Source organism: Eublepharis macularius, chromosome 13 (genome assembly GCF_028583425.1).
Source record: "Eublepharis macularius isolate TG4126 chromosome 13, MPM_Emac_v1.0, whole genome shotgun sequence".
NCBI classification, from domain to species: Eukaryota; Metazoa; Chordata; class Lepidosauria; order Squamata; family Eublepharidae; genus Eublepharis; species Eublepharis macularius.
The window spans coordinates 57,880,903-57,894,124 of record NC_072802.1 but is presented as its reverse complement, the minus strand read 5'-3'; the positions used below and the strand labels follow the sequence as shown (position 1 = coordinate 57,894,124).

Here is a 13,222-nt window from a genome sequence, read left to right as displayed (position 1 = left end):
CCGTCATTTTGGGATTGGCTTCATCTCCTGCAGCAGCCATTTTGGGGTGGCACGCACCACCCAGTCTCAAAATTCTGAAGGTATCCACAGGCTCTAAAAGGTTTTAAATATGGGCTCCCCAACATTTCTTCCAAGAATTTAGGGCCGCATACACAGGTTTCCCTTCTGCATTTTATCTTCAAAACCACCCTGTGAAGTAGGCTAGGCTGAAAAGGACCAACAATTCCTTTCACTGTTCCTCCAAGTGCTAAAAGAGCAAGTCAGATTCTTATTCTATGTATCAACAGGAACAATCACTTCTATTTGCATAATTCCAATACAAATTAAGGATAAGTTAATAAGCGTGAGCCCTATGGCTAATAGGAATGTTTTAGGTGGGTAGCCGTGTAGGTCTGTAGTAGAACAGCAAGATTTATGGCACCTTTGAGACCAACAGAATCTTGCTTTACCATACTGCTCATCTTGACTTGGTTCGTCCTCTTTTGTATCTCCATTCATAGTGTACACATTTTATATTTACTTACTTACATATTTTAAAAAACCACCATCAAATTCTCGATCCACTTTAAACATGACAAAATACGCTTTTAGCTAAAAAGCTCCTATATTACAACAAACTAAGTGAATCTTAAAAAGTGCCACTGGCTTTTTTCTTTTTTTTAACCTTTGGCTTGCTTAGGGGTAACTGAAACACTATTCAATTCCATTTGGGTTAAAATCAACGAAGCACGATCTTGTTGTGAATCCAGGTCTGCCACAAGAAAAACAAACATGCATGCGAGCAAGCTACTCTGCTAGCGGATCTGCAGAAAGTGTTTGGTCCCAACGGAATGAAGCAAAAATCATTAAACGAGAAGATCATCCTTTAACGCTTGTGGGTTTACACACACTGCTTCTCCAACCACACACACACACACACACACTGCTTCTCCTGCTTTGATGCATTCTTTTTTCAAGAGTCAGTGTAGTTAGGTTGGCGTAGCCAGAATCAAGGCTCAACCCTTTGGGCTAGTTACTCTTAGTGCACCTTCTCTCACAGAATTGTGATAAGGATGAAATTGGGCAGGGGAAGAGAAAGAGAGAACGCATAAACTTCCTTCTGTTGCTTGTAAGAAGGGCAGGAAAATAATGTTAACACTAAAGAGGTAATAAATGAAGTGAGTCTCCAGAGGGTGCTAGAAATAATCCTACATCATTTATTTACAACATCATTTTCTCAGCTGAACTAACTCATCAGGTCATGTTTCTTTCTACAAATACTGCCACAGCATTGTTTTATGATAGCAATACCTATTAATTAGCCAATGGATGTTGTGACCGAATCGATTCCCCAGAAAATTCGTCCCCATGTACAGATGGCTGCATTTTGAAATTCTTAAGAATCCGCTTTCATACTCACAGGAACAATAAGCCCTTGCCAGGTCAATAAGTTAGCTTCATCAACTTGGATATTACGGAAGTTCTTCATTCCACATTTGCGGATTTCTTCAAGCTCCTGTAAATCAAACAAAACAGATGACTAAGTTAGCAAGAACAGTCAGCAAAACAGTTCACAGGAAACCTCTAGTGTCCATCTGAATTTTCTTCATATTGGATGAGAAGTGAGTCAGTTGCTAAAAATACAACTTTTGTATACATTATTAAAACATTTGTCCTGTTTTTCAGCTGCCCATTTTCAACCCACCAGGCAACCACCAATTAGAATTAGTAATAAGAAATTTAAAAAAGCAACATTTTCACTCACATGGGGGAAGGGACAGTCATTAATATAACCCAAACAACATGCAGAAGCCAAGCTTTCATTGTCTGTTGGAGCAGAATGAGCAGGGAGGAAGCAAAACATATTTCTTCAGGAAAAGTATTGGACAAGTACACTGACAAAAAAGCCTGATCACTTATCTCAAATTTCCACACCTCTGATGGTGAAGGGACACACTGCAGAACCCAGAGGTTGACATATATGGATGGGGATGGTCCTCATGACAGACCATTTAGAACATTTTAAGTCAAGACCAGAACTTTGAACTGGGGCTGGAAACAAATAAGTAGCTAGCACCATTAGAATAACATCAGAATTCTATGCTCTGTCTGCTCACGTCTAGTCAAATAATCTATCCATTTGAATCAACTGCAGTTTCAAATGCAGCCCCCCAAAGAGCACTCAACAGTAATCCAATTTGGATATTACTAGCACGTGACCGAATGTGGCAAGTTCATCTTTAGCTTGTGTTCCCTAGCTACCTCGAACCCTGGATTATAATATGCACACATGCTCAAATCGGTTTTATTTACATTTCTCTTAAAGAGTCTTTTTTGTTGGATGTAAAATGATAAAAACGACAGGTCACCCCTAAGTCAAACACTTTCAAGTCCAATTGATTTGAGTCAGAGAGATTTATGCCAGTGGTGACAGAGATGGGACTAGAAAGTGCCTTTGGCATTTATATAGCATTATCGAGTACGCCATGAACATTATCCAGCAATCGCTACAGCAGCCATGTAAATCAGGTCAGGGTTACCATCCCCATATTGTAAATGTGAGGCTGAGACAGAGATGATAGCATCTTAACACTAAACGAAGAGGGTAGAGGGATTTAAATCTAGATTAAGCATCATGTAGAAACTAAGAAAGTGATTTAATCATCTATTTTCATCAACTTTCTTACTCTGAAATGTGAGTATCTCCCCAAAAAGCACATATATTAACGCTGCTATAACAATACAAAATACTAGTTTGCAAACATCATATCATCCAGGAACTTAATCCAAAATCTTCTAGTTGCATGACTTTTTGTACTTCAGAATTGTATCTGTTTAGAGGCAGATATAAAGATCACCTTCTTGAAGGCTAAGGCTACTATTGAGCACTCATCTATTCATAAGCCCCAATGAACAAAACAGAATTTATTTCCAAGGAAATGAGCACAGGATAGGTAAGTAAGTATCCAGAACTTCCCAGAAGCGAGAGCTTCTCATTGCTAGGCAAATAGTATATTATTGAGATGGCAAGTAAACATCCGTGCAGCTTGGCTGGCAGTCATAAACATTCATAATTTCAAACTGAACCTACTGCAGATTTCAGCTAGACATAAAATAGGACTAAAAGTTCATCCATTCAGGCTCAGTGAATAATGCTGGTAGCATCTCCTGGATCTATGCACCTCTAGTGACTTGCTAGTCCCTAGGTCTAGTAGGTAGAGACCATAATAATAAAAATACACAATCTATTATGACTAGACATGGGCACGAACCGAAAAAATTTAACGAACCGATGGTTTGTGGTTCAGTGCCAACGACGAACCCGAACCAGCGAACTGTAATGAACTTTTCCCGTTGCCGAACTGGTTCGAGGTTTGTGGGCATCAGAACGGCCCCCGTTGGAATTAGAGAGCCCATATTCCCGGGGAGTGTTTAACAAGCTCTCCTCCAGCCATTACCCAAGTTTGGTCAAGATTGCAATAGGGATCCAAGCTCCAATTAAACTCTCTCTGTCTCTCTCCCCAAAGGCTAGCAAGTAGCAAGCAACAGCTCTGTCACACTCGACTGCTCGCTGAAAGTGAAACAAAGCCTGGGAGCCCACTGCTTTTTATAAGCTGAGGTCCCATTGAGCAACACAGGAGGTCTGTGGTTGGCCGTCAGAGCTGCCTATCAGGGTTTGCAGGGATGAGATTGGAGTGCCCATGGCTACAGAACACCCCCACCGCTCTCGGGTGTCTTCTCCCAGGTTGTAACCACTTTGCAGCTCCATGGTTGGAAGGAAGACCTGCCGATCAAGATAAGCTGGGCTTCCATTCAGGTTTCCAGGGCAACAGAAGGAGTGTAAACAGAGTTCAGGCATTCCCCCGGCTCCGTTTCCAAGGGAATTGATTGATGGTGCCTGACTGTCTGGCTTCACGAACTGTGGAAGAACGCACTGAATGGCGCCTCTAACGAACGCTGGTTTATTGGCCATGGATGCTCACGAACCGCTGGATTGCGAACGGATGATTGGGTGGTTCGTGGGTTTTTTTGGTTCGTAATGCGGTTCGTGCCCATGTCTAATTATGACACAAGCAATGCATCAAATACCTTTTTCTACAGTTCTCTCTTTTACATAGAAAGCAGTCATTGACTCAATTGCTTAGTTAGACACAACAGCAAATTACAAGTTGCTGTGATGTAAATGGGTATGGGGAGGTGATGCTTAGGCTTATATGCTCATTCCTCTCTACCCTCTTACAAATGGTCAGATAATAAAGTGTTTTGGAGGAAAACGTTAATTTGTTGTTACATCTTAAAACCATTCAGCACTGAATTGAACGTGTAAGGACTGCCTCCTGATCCAGAGAGAAATCGCTTGCTGGCACTATCAGGATGATCAGTTAGAGCAAAAAAAGTGATCAAATCTTTCCACTGAGTCCTCCCCAAAGACATGCTGTTGGAGAACTCCGAACTCTTTCTACTTGCTGTACTAGAGAAAAGTGAGCAGAGAAAATATCCAATGCTTCCTGACTCCAGTAGGCAGGCCATCACTAAGGCCCAAGGAAAACAACATGAAAAGATATCCTTTTGTTTTGTGATATAAAACAAAAGGATATCTTTGCATGTTGTTTTCCTTGGGCCTTAGTGGTGGCCTGCCTACTGGAGTCAGGTTTGTATACTGTACTTATATGTGTGTATGTGTGATATCACACACATATAAGTACAGCATACAAATCTAATTTATAGTCTTTCAGCACAACGATTCTCAAGATGAGGAACTGTCAATTCAACCAATACCAGGGAAAGAGAAAAACAGACTATTCCACAGCAAACGCCCAACTACAACAACAATACATCAGTCCTACAGAAAGAGCCCCTGTGGTGTAGGGATCAAAGTGTCGGACTAGGATCTAGGAGGCCCAGGTTTGAATCCCCACTCTGCCATGGAAGCTTCCTGGGTGACCTTAGGGCAGTCACACTCTCGACCTAACCTATCTCACAGGGTTGTTGTGAAGATAAAATAGAGAAGAGAAAGATGTAAGCAGCTTTGGGTCATTTGGGGAAAAAGGAGGGCTATAAATGAAGTAAGTGCAAAAACCCTGGGTAAAAATATGGGTCTTTCAGGCCTATTTATAAGAGCCAAGATTCTGAACAAGATAACTATAAAAAGGTTGCCAGTTCTGTAACCTGAAGGCTTCGTATGTTCACCAAGTACAAGCTACAAAAATTATAGTAGCTTCACTATTAGGATCAGCAGATACCAAACAAAAACACCTTATTTACTTGAAAACAAGATAACCTTGAATGTAAGATAATGCCCCCTATGTTATTTATCAAAAATATTATTACTGGACATAACCTGTGTGCAAATGTAAGATGACTCCCTCCCTCTTTTGGGTATGGCATACCTGGAAAAAACTCTAGTATAGCATTTATAGTATATGAACTAGAATCAAGGACATGCATTAGAAAAGATGTTATTCAAACTTACAAAACAAAGGGCACTAACACAATCGAGTCAGATTCATTACATTAAGCCTTCCCAATGTTTCACCTAGGAGCATTCATTCTTCCTCTGCCAAGAGGCCTGCTTGTCAATAATACGAGAAGATCAGGTGGGTCTTGAACACTAAGGTATCTGGCAGCCCATTCCAAGAGAAACAACAACTTTGCAAAAGTATGGCTTTGTTCCTCCCCCTCAACCCAAGCACTGACAATATATACAAGCAGCAGGAGACACAGCTTCTTCTGCTCTCCAGTTGCACCTGAGAGGTCAACGATCTCCACTCTGGCTCCAGACATCAGTGCTCTACCAATTCCTGTAAGACAGTTCAAGAACTCTTTTACGGGAAGACATAACTTAATTACACCACAGCAGTCACTGGCCAATACAAGATTAGAGGCTAGTACTAAAAATACCTTGTCAGTCCTGTCTACCCACTGATGCCTGCTGTCACGATGTATTCAATCAATAATAAAACAGCTTTTAACATCAGCCTTTTGCTGCATCATCTGTGATGAGCACAGTGGCACACCAATGGAAATCCGTTGTACAGCTTCATGGAAGGTTATGTATGAAATGCCAATTGATCAGCTAGAGTGTGCAATCAAATAGTACATAACACTGAGGTGGCACTTTTTAAATAACTCATTAATCTCACATAGACCCATGGAAATAAGAAGAACCCTGCTGGAACAGTCCAGTTGGTGGCTAACTAGTTACTACAGAGGGCCAACAACAAGGCATAGAGGCTAAGGTCTTCCCTTCGATGCTGCTGTCTAACACTGGTATCCAGAGGTTTTCTGCATCTGACCATGGAGGTGCCCTTTAGTCACCATGGCTAGTAGCCATTGATAGACCTGTTCTCCATGAACAAATGCAACTACCCTCCAGAAAATGGATAAACAGTACCCACAGAAATACTAATGTTAGGCTTTGAGTTTCTGTTGAATCTTTCTTTTGCTGTGCCTATTTACTTCTGCAGCTACACGCTATCTGCTCTCCTGATCATAAACCAATATGCAGTTATGAATCAAAACTAACATACAGGACTTCCTGGGAAGAACAGATTAGGAAAAACTCAACATATAAGCATTTACGTATACATGGTCCAAGGTACATCTTTCATAACGTCATGAAGGAAATAAAAATTAACGTTACATACTTAGATAGTATACCATCTCACACACACACCACAGCAATGCCTACATGCACAGAGTCTGGTCTGAGGCACTGGCACGATATGTAATAAAGCAAAGTTTTTGCCTAGGCAGTAAACAGGCTAGCACAGATAATCAAGCTGGCTCAATTACAGGGCCTCAGAAGGTACTAAAAAAAGCAACCCAGAGGTCTTGAAGTAAAAGTATATCATCTTAGTCATTCTCTCACAAATACCAAAGGCTCACTGGGCATATGTAACAGGTGTTACACAGAAGAAATAGGTTTCTTCTAATTTTTATTAGTTCAGATTCACACTGAAAAATGGCAAACGGCAATCTCATCAGCAGTCCTGGCTGCCTGGGAGCAGCTTATGCACCTCAGGCAACCTGTCTTTTGCCAATATAGTTTAATCAAGCTCTACACAGTCCCCGGCACTCCTAATGATGCTCCACAGGGACTACAGAGTTGTCTTTCACACTAGGTACCAATACTTCTGTGGTTGGTTTAAAAGATGGACTGACCACTAATACCTATCACGTGCATCATCAGCCTTTCTGCTATCCCATTTAGATTATGAGCACAAGTGGTTTAGAATTTGCTAGTGTTTCATCTAAATGGGAAGAGTGATACCTGGATTGCAGTAATCTGTTGCCAGTGGAGCATAAGATTAGTCTGACAGGGACATTTAAACTTTCAGGGTGCAGGGACAGTCATCATTAGATAACATTTTGGAGGGCAAGAAGAGGCATATGGGACAGTGCTGAGGTTCAGATGCTGCGGATATAGGAGAAGGAAAGCACAGCAGAATTAGATAGCAAGGGCTATTTTTAGAGGTTAACCACAGGTGCTATCACTGGCTTCTTCCCCACCCAAACTGGTGATTTTTTTCACTGAAAAATTGTGCTTGCAGCCCCTGGATCACCTGCCATGGAATACTCAGCCCATTACCCCATTTTAGTTTGATGCCCCTCACTTATATGAAAAACAGGGTTTCTCACCTGTAACTGTTGATCGTCGAGTCTCTTCTGTGCAGACACACATTGGGACTGCGCAGGCGCAGGCCAGCCGCGGAGAAGATTCTTTTAGCTTCTAGAAATGTGACGGGGACGTTCGGGCCCACCGCGCATGCGCGTCGGTGTTCCCGCCAATTTTGAAGTACAAGTACCCGAACGTCCCCGGCATTCCCTCAGTTCACCTGAGCCGCCGGAGAAACAATGGAGTAAACCAAGCACTCACAGCGGGGCAGGCGGGAGGGAATGTGTGTCTGCACAGAAGAGACTCGACGATCAACAGTTACAGGTGAGAAACCCTGTTTATCGTCGTCGTCCTTCTGTGCAGCCCCACATTGGGAGAATAGCTAGCATCTCACCAATGGGGGCGGGTGTGAGTGTCTATGTGAACAAAGAATGCAGAACAGCCGTGCCAACAGCGGATTCACGGCGTGCATTCACGTCTACAGAATAATGTTTAATGAAAGTGTCAGCGGTAGACCACGTTGCAGCTTGGCAGACGTCCTGGAGTGGCACTCCTCGCAGGAAGGCAGCAGAGGCAGCTTGTGCTCGAGTAGAATGAGCAGTAATCAACAACGGGCACCGGACTCCAGCTTGCTGATAACAAAGTTTAATTGCAGACACAATCCAGCGAGAGATGGACTGGGCAGAAGCTGGCGAGCCCTTGCGAGGGCCAGAGTAACACAAGAACAGGGCAGGAGACTTCCTGAAACACTTGGTGCGATGTAAATAAAACAATAAAGCACGTTTCACATCCAATGTGTGTAGAGTACGTTCCTCTGGGGAAGAGGGTGTAGGAAAAAAGGAAGGAAGGACCACCTTTTGACGCAGGTGAAATTTGGAAACCACCTTGGGCAGGAACTGCATACTAGTGTGGAGCATGACCGTACCGGGGAAGAACTGCAGGAAGGGGGGGTCACACCTTAGAGCAGACAACTCCCCAACCCGCCTGGAGGAAGTGACTGCAACCAAAAAGGCCACCTTCTGCGTGAGCAGAGGCAAGGGACAGGTAGACAGGGGCTCAAAAGGGGAGAGCATCAGACGGGAGAGCACCAGGGTCAGGCTCCACTGAGGAATAGGATGGGCCCTAGGAGGAAAGGACTTTAGTAGGCCCTTCAGGAACTGTTTGGACAGCCAATGTGCAAACACAGTCCTCCCATCAATCTGCTCATGGAAGGCAGAGATAGCAGCCATGTGCACCTTAACACTGGAGAACGCCAGGCCTTGGGAGCACAGGTCCAGGAGGTAGTCCAGAATGACAGGCAGCGGGCAAGTGAAAGGGGAAACCCCTTTGGGGGCTAACCACCTAGAGAAACGTGACCACTTCCTCTGGTAGGACAACCTGGTAGACGGTTTTCGGGCATTCAAGATCACGTTAAGCACCCTAGCAGAGAGGCCTAGTCTGGGGCGCAGAGGAGCCAGGCAGTCAGATTTAGCACTGCCACATCGTGATGCCACACCCCGTCCCTGAGTAGCAGGTCTGGGGCGTGTGGAAGCGGGAGACACCGCCCCTGTGACAGGGAGAGTAAAAGGGGGAACCAATCCTGGCGAGGCCACCGAGGGGCAATCAGGATACAATGGGTCCGGAAGGCTCTGATCCTGGACAGGACCTTGTGAAGGAGTGGGAAGGGCGGGAAGGCATAAAAGAGCCCTGGAGACCAGGGTATCTGGAAGGCATCCCCCAGTGAACGATGGCCAATCCCGGCCCGGGAGCAGAACAGGGGAACCTGTGTGTTGTGGGCTGTGGCGAAGAGGTCGATGAGCGGGGTGCCCCACATGCGGAAAACCACATGGAGGTAAGCCCTGTTGAGGGACCACTCGTGTTGGGGCAAAAACACTCTGCTCAGCGCGTCTGCTGCTGTGTTGCTCTCCCCCGCAATATGAACGGCCTTGGGCAGGACGTTGTTGGTAATAGCCCAGTTCCAGAGCGTAGTCGCTTCCCTGCAGAGCTTGAGCGAGACCGTTCCTCCCTGCTTGTTGAGATAGTAACAGGCTGTGGTATTGTCCGACAGGACCTGCACCCTCTTGTTCCGAATGACATCTGCAAAAGAAGCAAGGGAGTAACGGATCGCTCTAAGCTCTAAGAGGTTAATGTGCATGTTTACCTCAAGGGAGGACCAAACACCCTGAGCAGACAGGCGCCCACAACGCCCTCCCCAGCCTAGATTGGAAGCGTCCGTAAAGACGGTGACCTCCGGCAGGAAGGGACCAAAAGGACAACCCTTGGACAAATTCTCAGGGACAGTCCACCACACCAAGGACCGCTGTATCACCCTCGGGATGGAAAACCCACGGTGTTGACTCATAGCGAGAGGGTTGAAAACCCGAACAAACCAGTTTTGCAGAGGCCGCATGTGCAGGCGAGCAAAACACACCACCCCTGTGGAGGAGGCCATGAGGCCCAACAAGGTTTGAATCAGGAGGGCAGTTTGGAACCGGTTATGCACGAAGTGGCGGGCCAGGCAGGACAGCCTGCTCAAGCGGTCCGGGGGTAGATAAGCCCGGCCCAGCAGAGAGTCAAAGTGGACCCCGATGAACCTAATGCTCGTACCTGGGGACAACACAGACTTCCCCAAATTGACCACTAGCCCCAGGCCGTCTAGCACGGACAAGGTGAGGGCGATAGAGGCCCGGAGGGAATCAGAGGAGGGACCCACCAGGAGCCAATCATCCAAATATGGATAGACAAAACAGCCACTAGACCGTAAATGTGCCACCACGGTGGCCATACATTTAGTGAACACCCTGGGCGCCGAGGCCAGGCCAAAGGGCAAGGCTGTGTACTCATAGACAGCGCCTCCACAGGTAAAACGGAGATATTTTCTGTGGCCCTCAAAGATGGAAATGTGGAAGTAGGCGTCTTTGAGATCCAAAATGGCCATCCAGACGCCTGACTCCAAGAGTTCCAATACTCGTGACAGAGTAAGCATCCTAAACTTTTCCACCCTCAAGTAAGTATTAAGGGCCCGAAGGTCCAAAATGGGACGAGACCCCCCATCTTTCTTATCCACAAGAAAGTATCTTGAATAAAATCCCCAAGGGGAAGCAGAGACATCGACCACCCGGACAGCACCTTTGTTAACCAACTCCAAAACATTATTTTGTAACACAACATTACAACAAGAAGCACAACGAGGGGGGTGCGAAAGAGGGGGTGCAGTGGTAAACGATAACTTATAACCACGGGCCACAATAGAGAGGACCCAGCTATCAGTAGTAATGAGTCGCCAATGGGGCAAGAAAGGCCGTAGCCTGTCCAAGAACAAGATATTAACAGTGTCCTTGCAGGCCAACTGGGAAGCGTCCTGGTCTAGTCAAAAGACCGTGGGCTTTTGCGCCGAAGTCGAGGGCTTGGGCGAGGGAGGCTGCTGTCGTCCCTTGGACCGGCCGGAGCGTCTCGAAGAGTGGCGCTGCTGGCCAGAGTAGGAACGGTGGCCATAGGATTGACCGGAGGAGAACCTTCCTTGGCGCTGTTGGAACTGCTGGTAGGGTGACTGATAGGACCGGAACCTGCCGTACCGATATCTCGGACCCGTCTGCGGAACCGAAGGCGCAACCCCGAGGGACTTGGCCGTCTGCTGGTTCTTCTTCATGAGGGAAAGGGACTCATCCGTTTTCTCTGAGAAGAGCTGGGGACCCTCAAACGGGAAATCCTCGACCTTGGCCTTCTTCTCGGGGGGCAGGGCCGTAGATCGAAGCCAGGCGTGCCGACGCAAGAGCACGGAGGATGCCATCGCACGTGCAGCAGAGTCGGCGGCGTCCTTGCCAGCTGTCATCTGTTGCTTTGACAACCGGAAAGCCTCAGCCTGGAGAGCCTTGACCAAGGCACGGCGATCGTCGGGAAGGTCAGAGAGGTAGGAGGATAGTCGCTTCCACAAGAAGAGATTGTAGGAGCCCATTATCACTTGGAAATTGGCGATACGGAACCCCAGGGAAGCCGAAGAATACACCTTCCGACCGATGCCATCTAGCTTTCTGCCCTCCCGATCCGACGGAGCCGAAGAGGAACCGCGTCGGAACCGAGCTTGACCCTCCTCGGCCACGATGGAAGAGGGTTTCGGATGGGTGAAGAGGTAAGGGCAATCCTCCTGCTTGAGCCGATAATATTTCTCGACCTTCTTGGCCGTAGGCGGAACGGAAGCAGGGGTCTGCCAGAGCGCGAGGGCATTGTCGACGAGATCCTCGACAGGGGGGAACGCCACCGAGGCAGGAGAGCCAGAGTACAGCGGCTCCAGCAGCTTGCTCTTGGGCTTTGAGGTGGAAGAGGCGACATCCAGCTCCAGTGCCGCGGCCATCCGGACCAGCTGCTCCGCGAACACTCTGTAGTCGTCATTAGGAGACGACGAACGGAGCTCCCCCACAGCATCATCAGGGGAAGGGTCGGAAGCCGCGTCCGAGGAGTACTCTGATGGAGACGCCAGGCCCTCTTCATCCTCGGAGTCGGAGAAAACCGCCGGGGTCTGCGTCGGAACCGAAGGGCGCTCCGTCGGAACCGAGGTACAAGGCTCGGGAGCCGAAAGATGGCGATGCGGCCGAGCAGCAGGCGGAGCAAGTGGCAGAGTCGACGGCGCCGGAACCGAGGTCAAGGGCGCCGATGGGCCAGGCAGGAAGGGGGCGGACTGCTGGATCCAAGCCACGAAATCTTGCCAGGAGGCCACGTTCCCAAAGCCCGGGACAGGCTGCCAAGGAGGTAGAGCAGCAGGCACTGGAACGGATCGGTGAAACGGCGCCGGAACCGACAAGACTGGCTGCGCCGGAACGGAGGCCTCCGACGGGACCGGAGCAGATGGCAGGGAGCGTTCAAACTCCTGGAACGGTTCCGAAAAACAAGGGAACGATTCATAGTCGTCCGGAACCACCGGAGGAGGCGTACGAGGAGGCGAAGGGGTGTGCAGGAGACTCCTGACGTCCTCAGCAGGAGGGGCCGATCTGGGAGGCGAACCAGCCAACGATGTCGGGGCCGGCGATAAAGCACGGCTCTTGGCTTTCGACTTGGCCTTTGCCTTTTTTGGCGGGGGCTCCGAAGAAGCCGCAGTGGCCAAAGGCTTGGAAGAAGGCTTCGACGAAGCGCGTTTCTTCGCCTTCCGACTGGACGGAACACTCACGGAACCGGAGGTAGTCGAGCCCTCCGGAACAGGCGGCCCCGTCGGATCCGAGGGGAGCGGTTCCGGCGACTTACGCGGAGCCGGCGAGGGAGCGACAGAGCTGGGCTTGCTCCCGGACGATCCAGACGGTTTGGGCGGCAGAAGGTTGGCGTCCCAAAGGAAGGCTCGGAGCCTGGCCTTGCGGTCGTTCCGCGCCTTCGGGGTGAAGGCCATGCAGAAGTTACAGCGCTCCACGACGTGCCCCTCGCCCAAACAGATAAGGCACAGGTCATGACCGTCTGAGTGGGTCATTTTAGTGCCACATTGCTGGCATTTTTTAAATAGAGAGGAATGGGACATGGTGGAGGCGTGTCCCAGAAAATGAAGCGATAACTCACAAGCGACGAACAGTCCGAAGACACGAGCGACAGCTAAAGAACCTTTTCGAACGGCGGCGAAAAAGGAACTGAGGGAATGCCGGGGACGTTCGGGTACTTGTACTTCAA

At 48.0% G+C, this 13,222-nt stretch overlaps 1 protein-coding gene across 1 annotated transcript in view; it reads right to left on the bottom strand.

Annotated features, from left to right (window-relative positions):
• Positions 1 to 13,222, bottom strand: part of UBE2L3 (ubiquitin conjugating enzyme E2 L3) — a 36,936-nt gene that overhangs the window by 11,631 nt on the left and 12,083 nt on the right. The window contains exon 2 of the mRNA XM_054996380.1: positions 1,400 to 1,495. Coding sequence (XP_054852355.1) covers positions 1,400 to 1,495 — 96 coding nt within the window. The remainder of the gene's footprint in view (positions 1 to 1,399; positions 1,496 to 13,222) is intronic.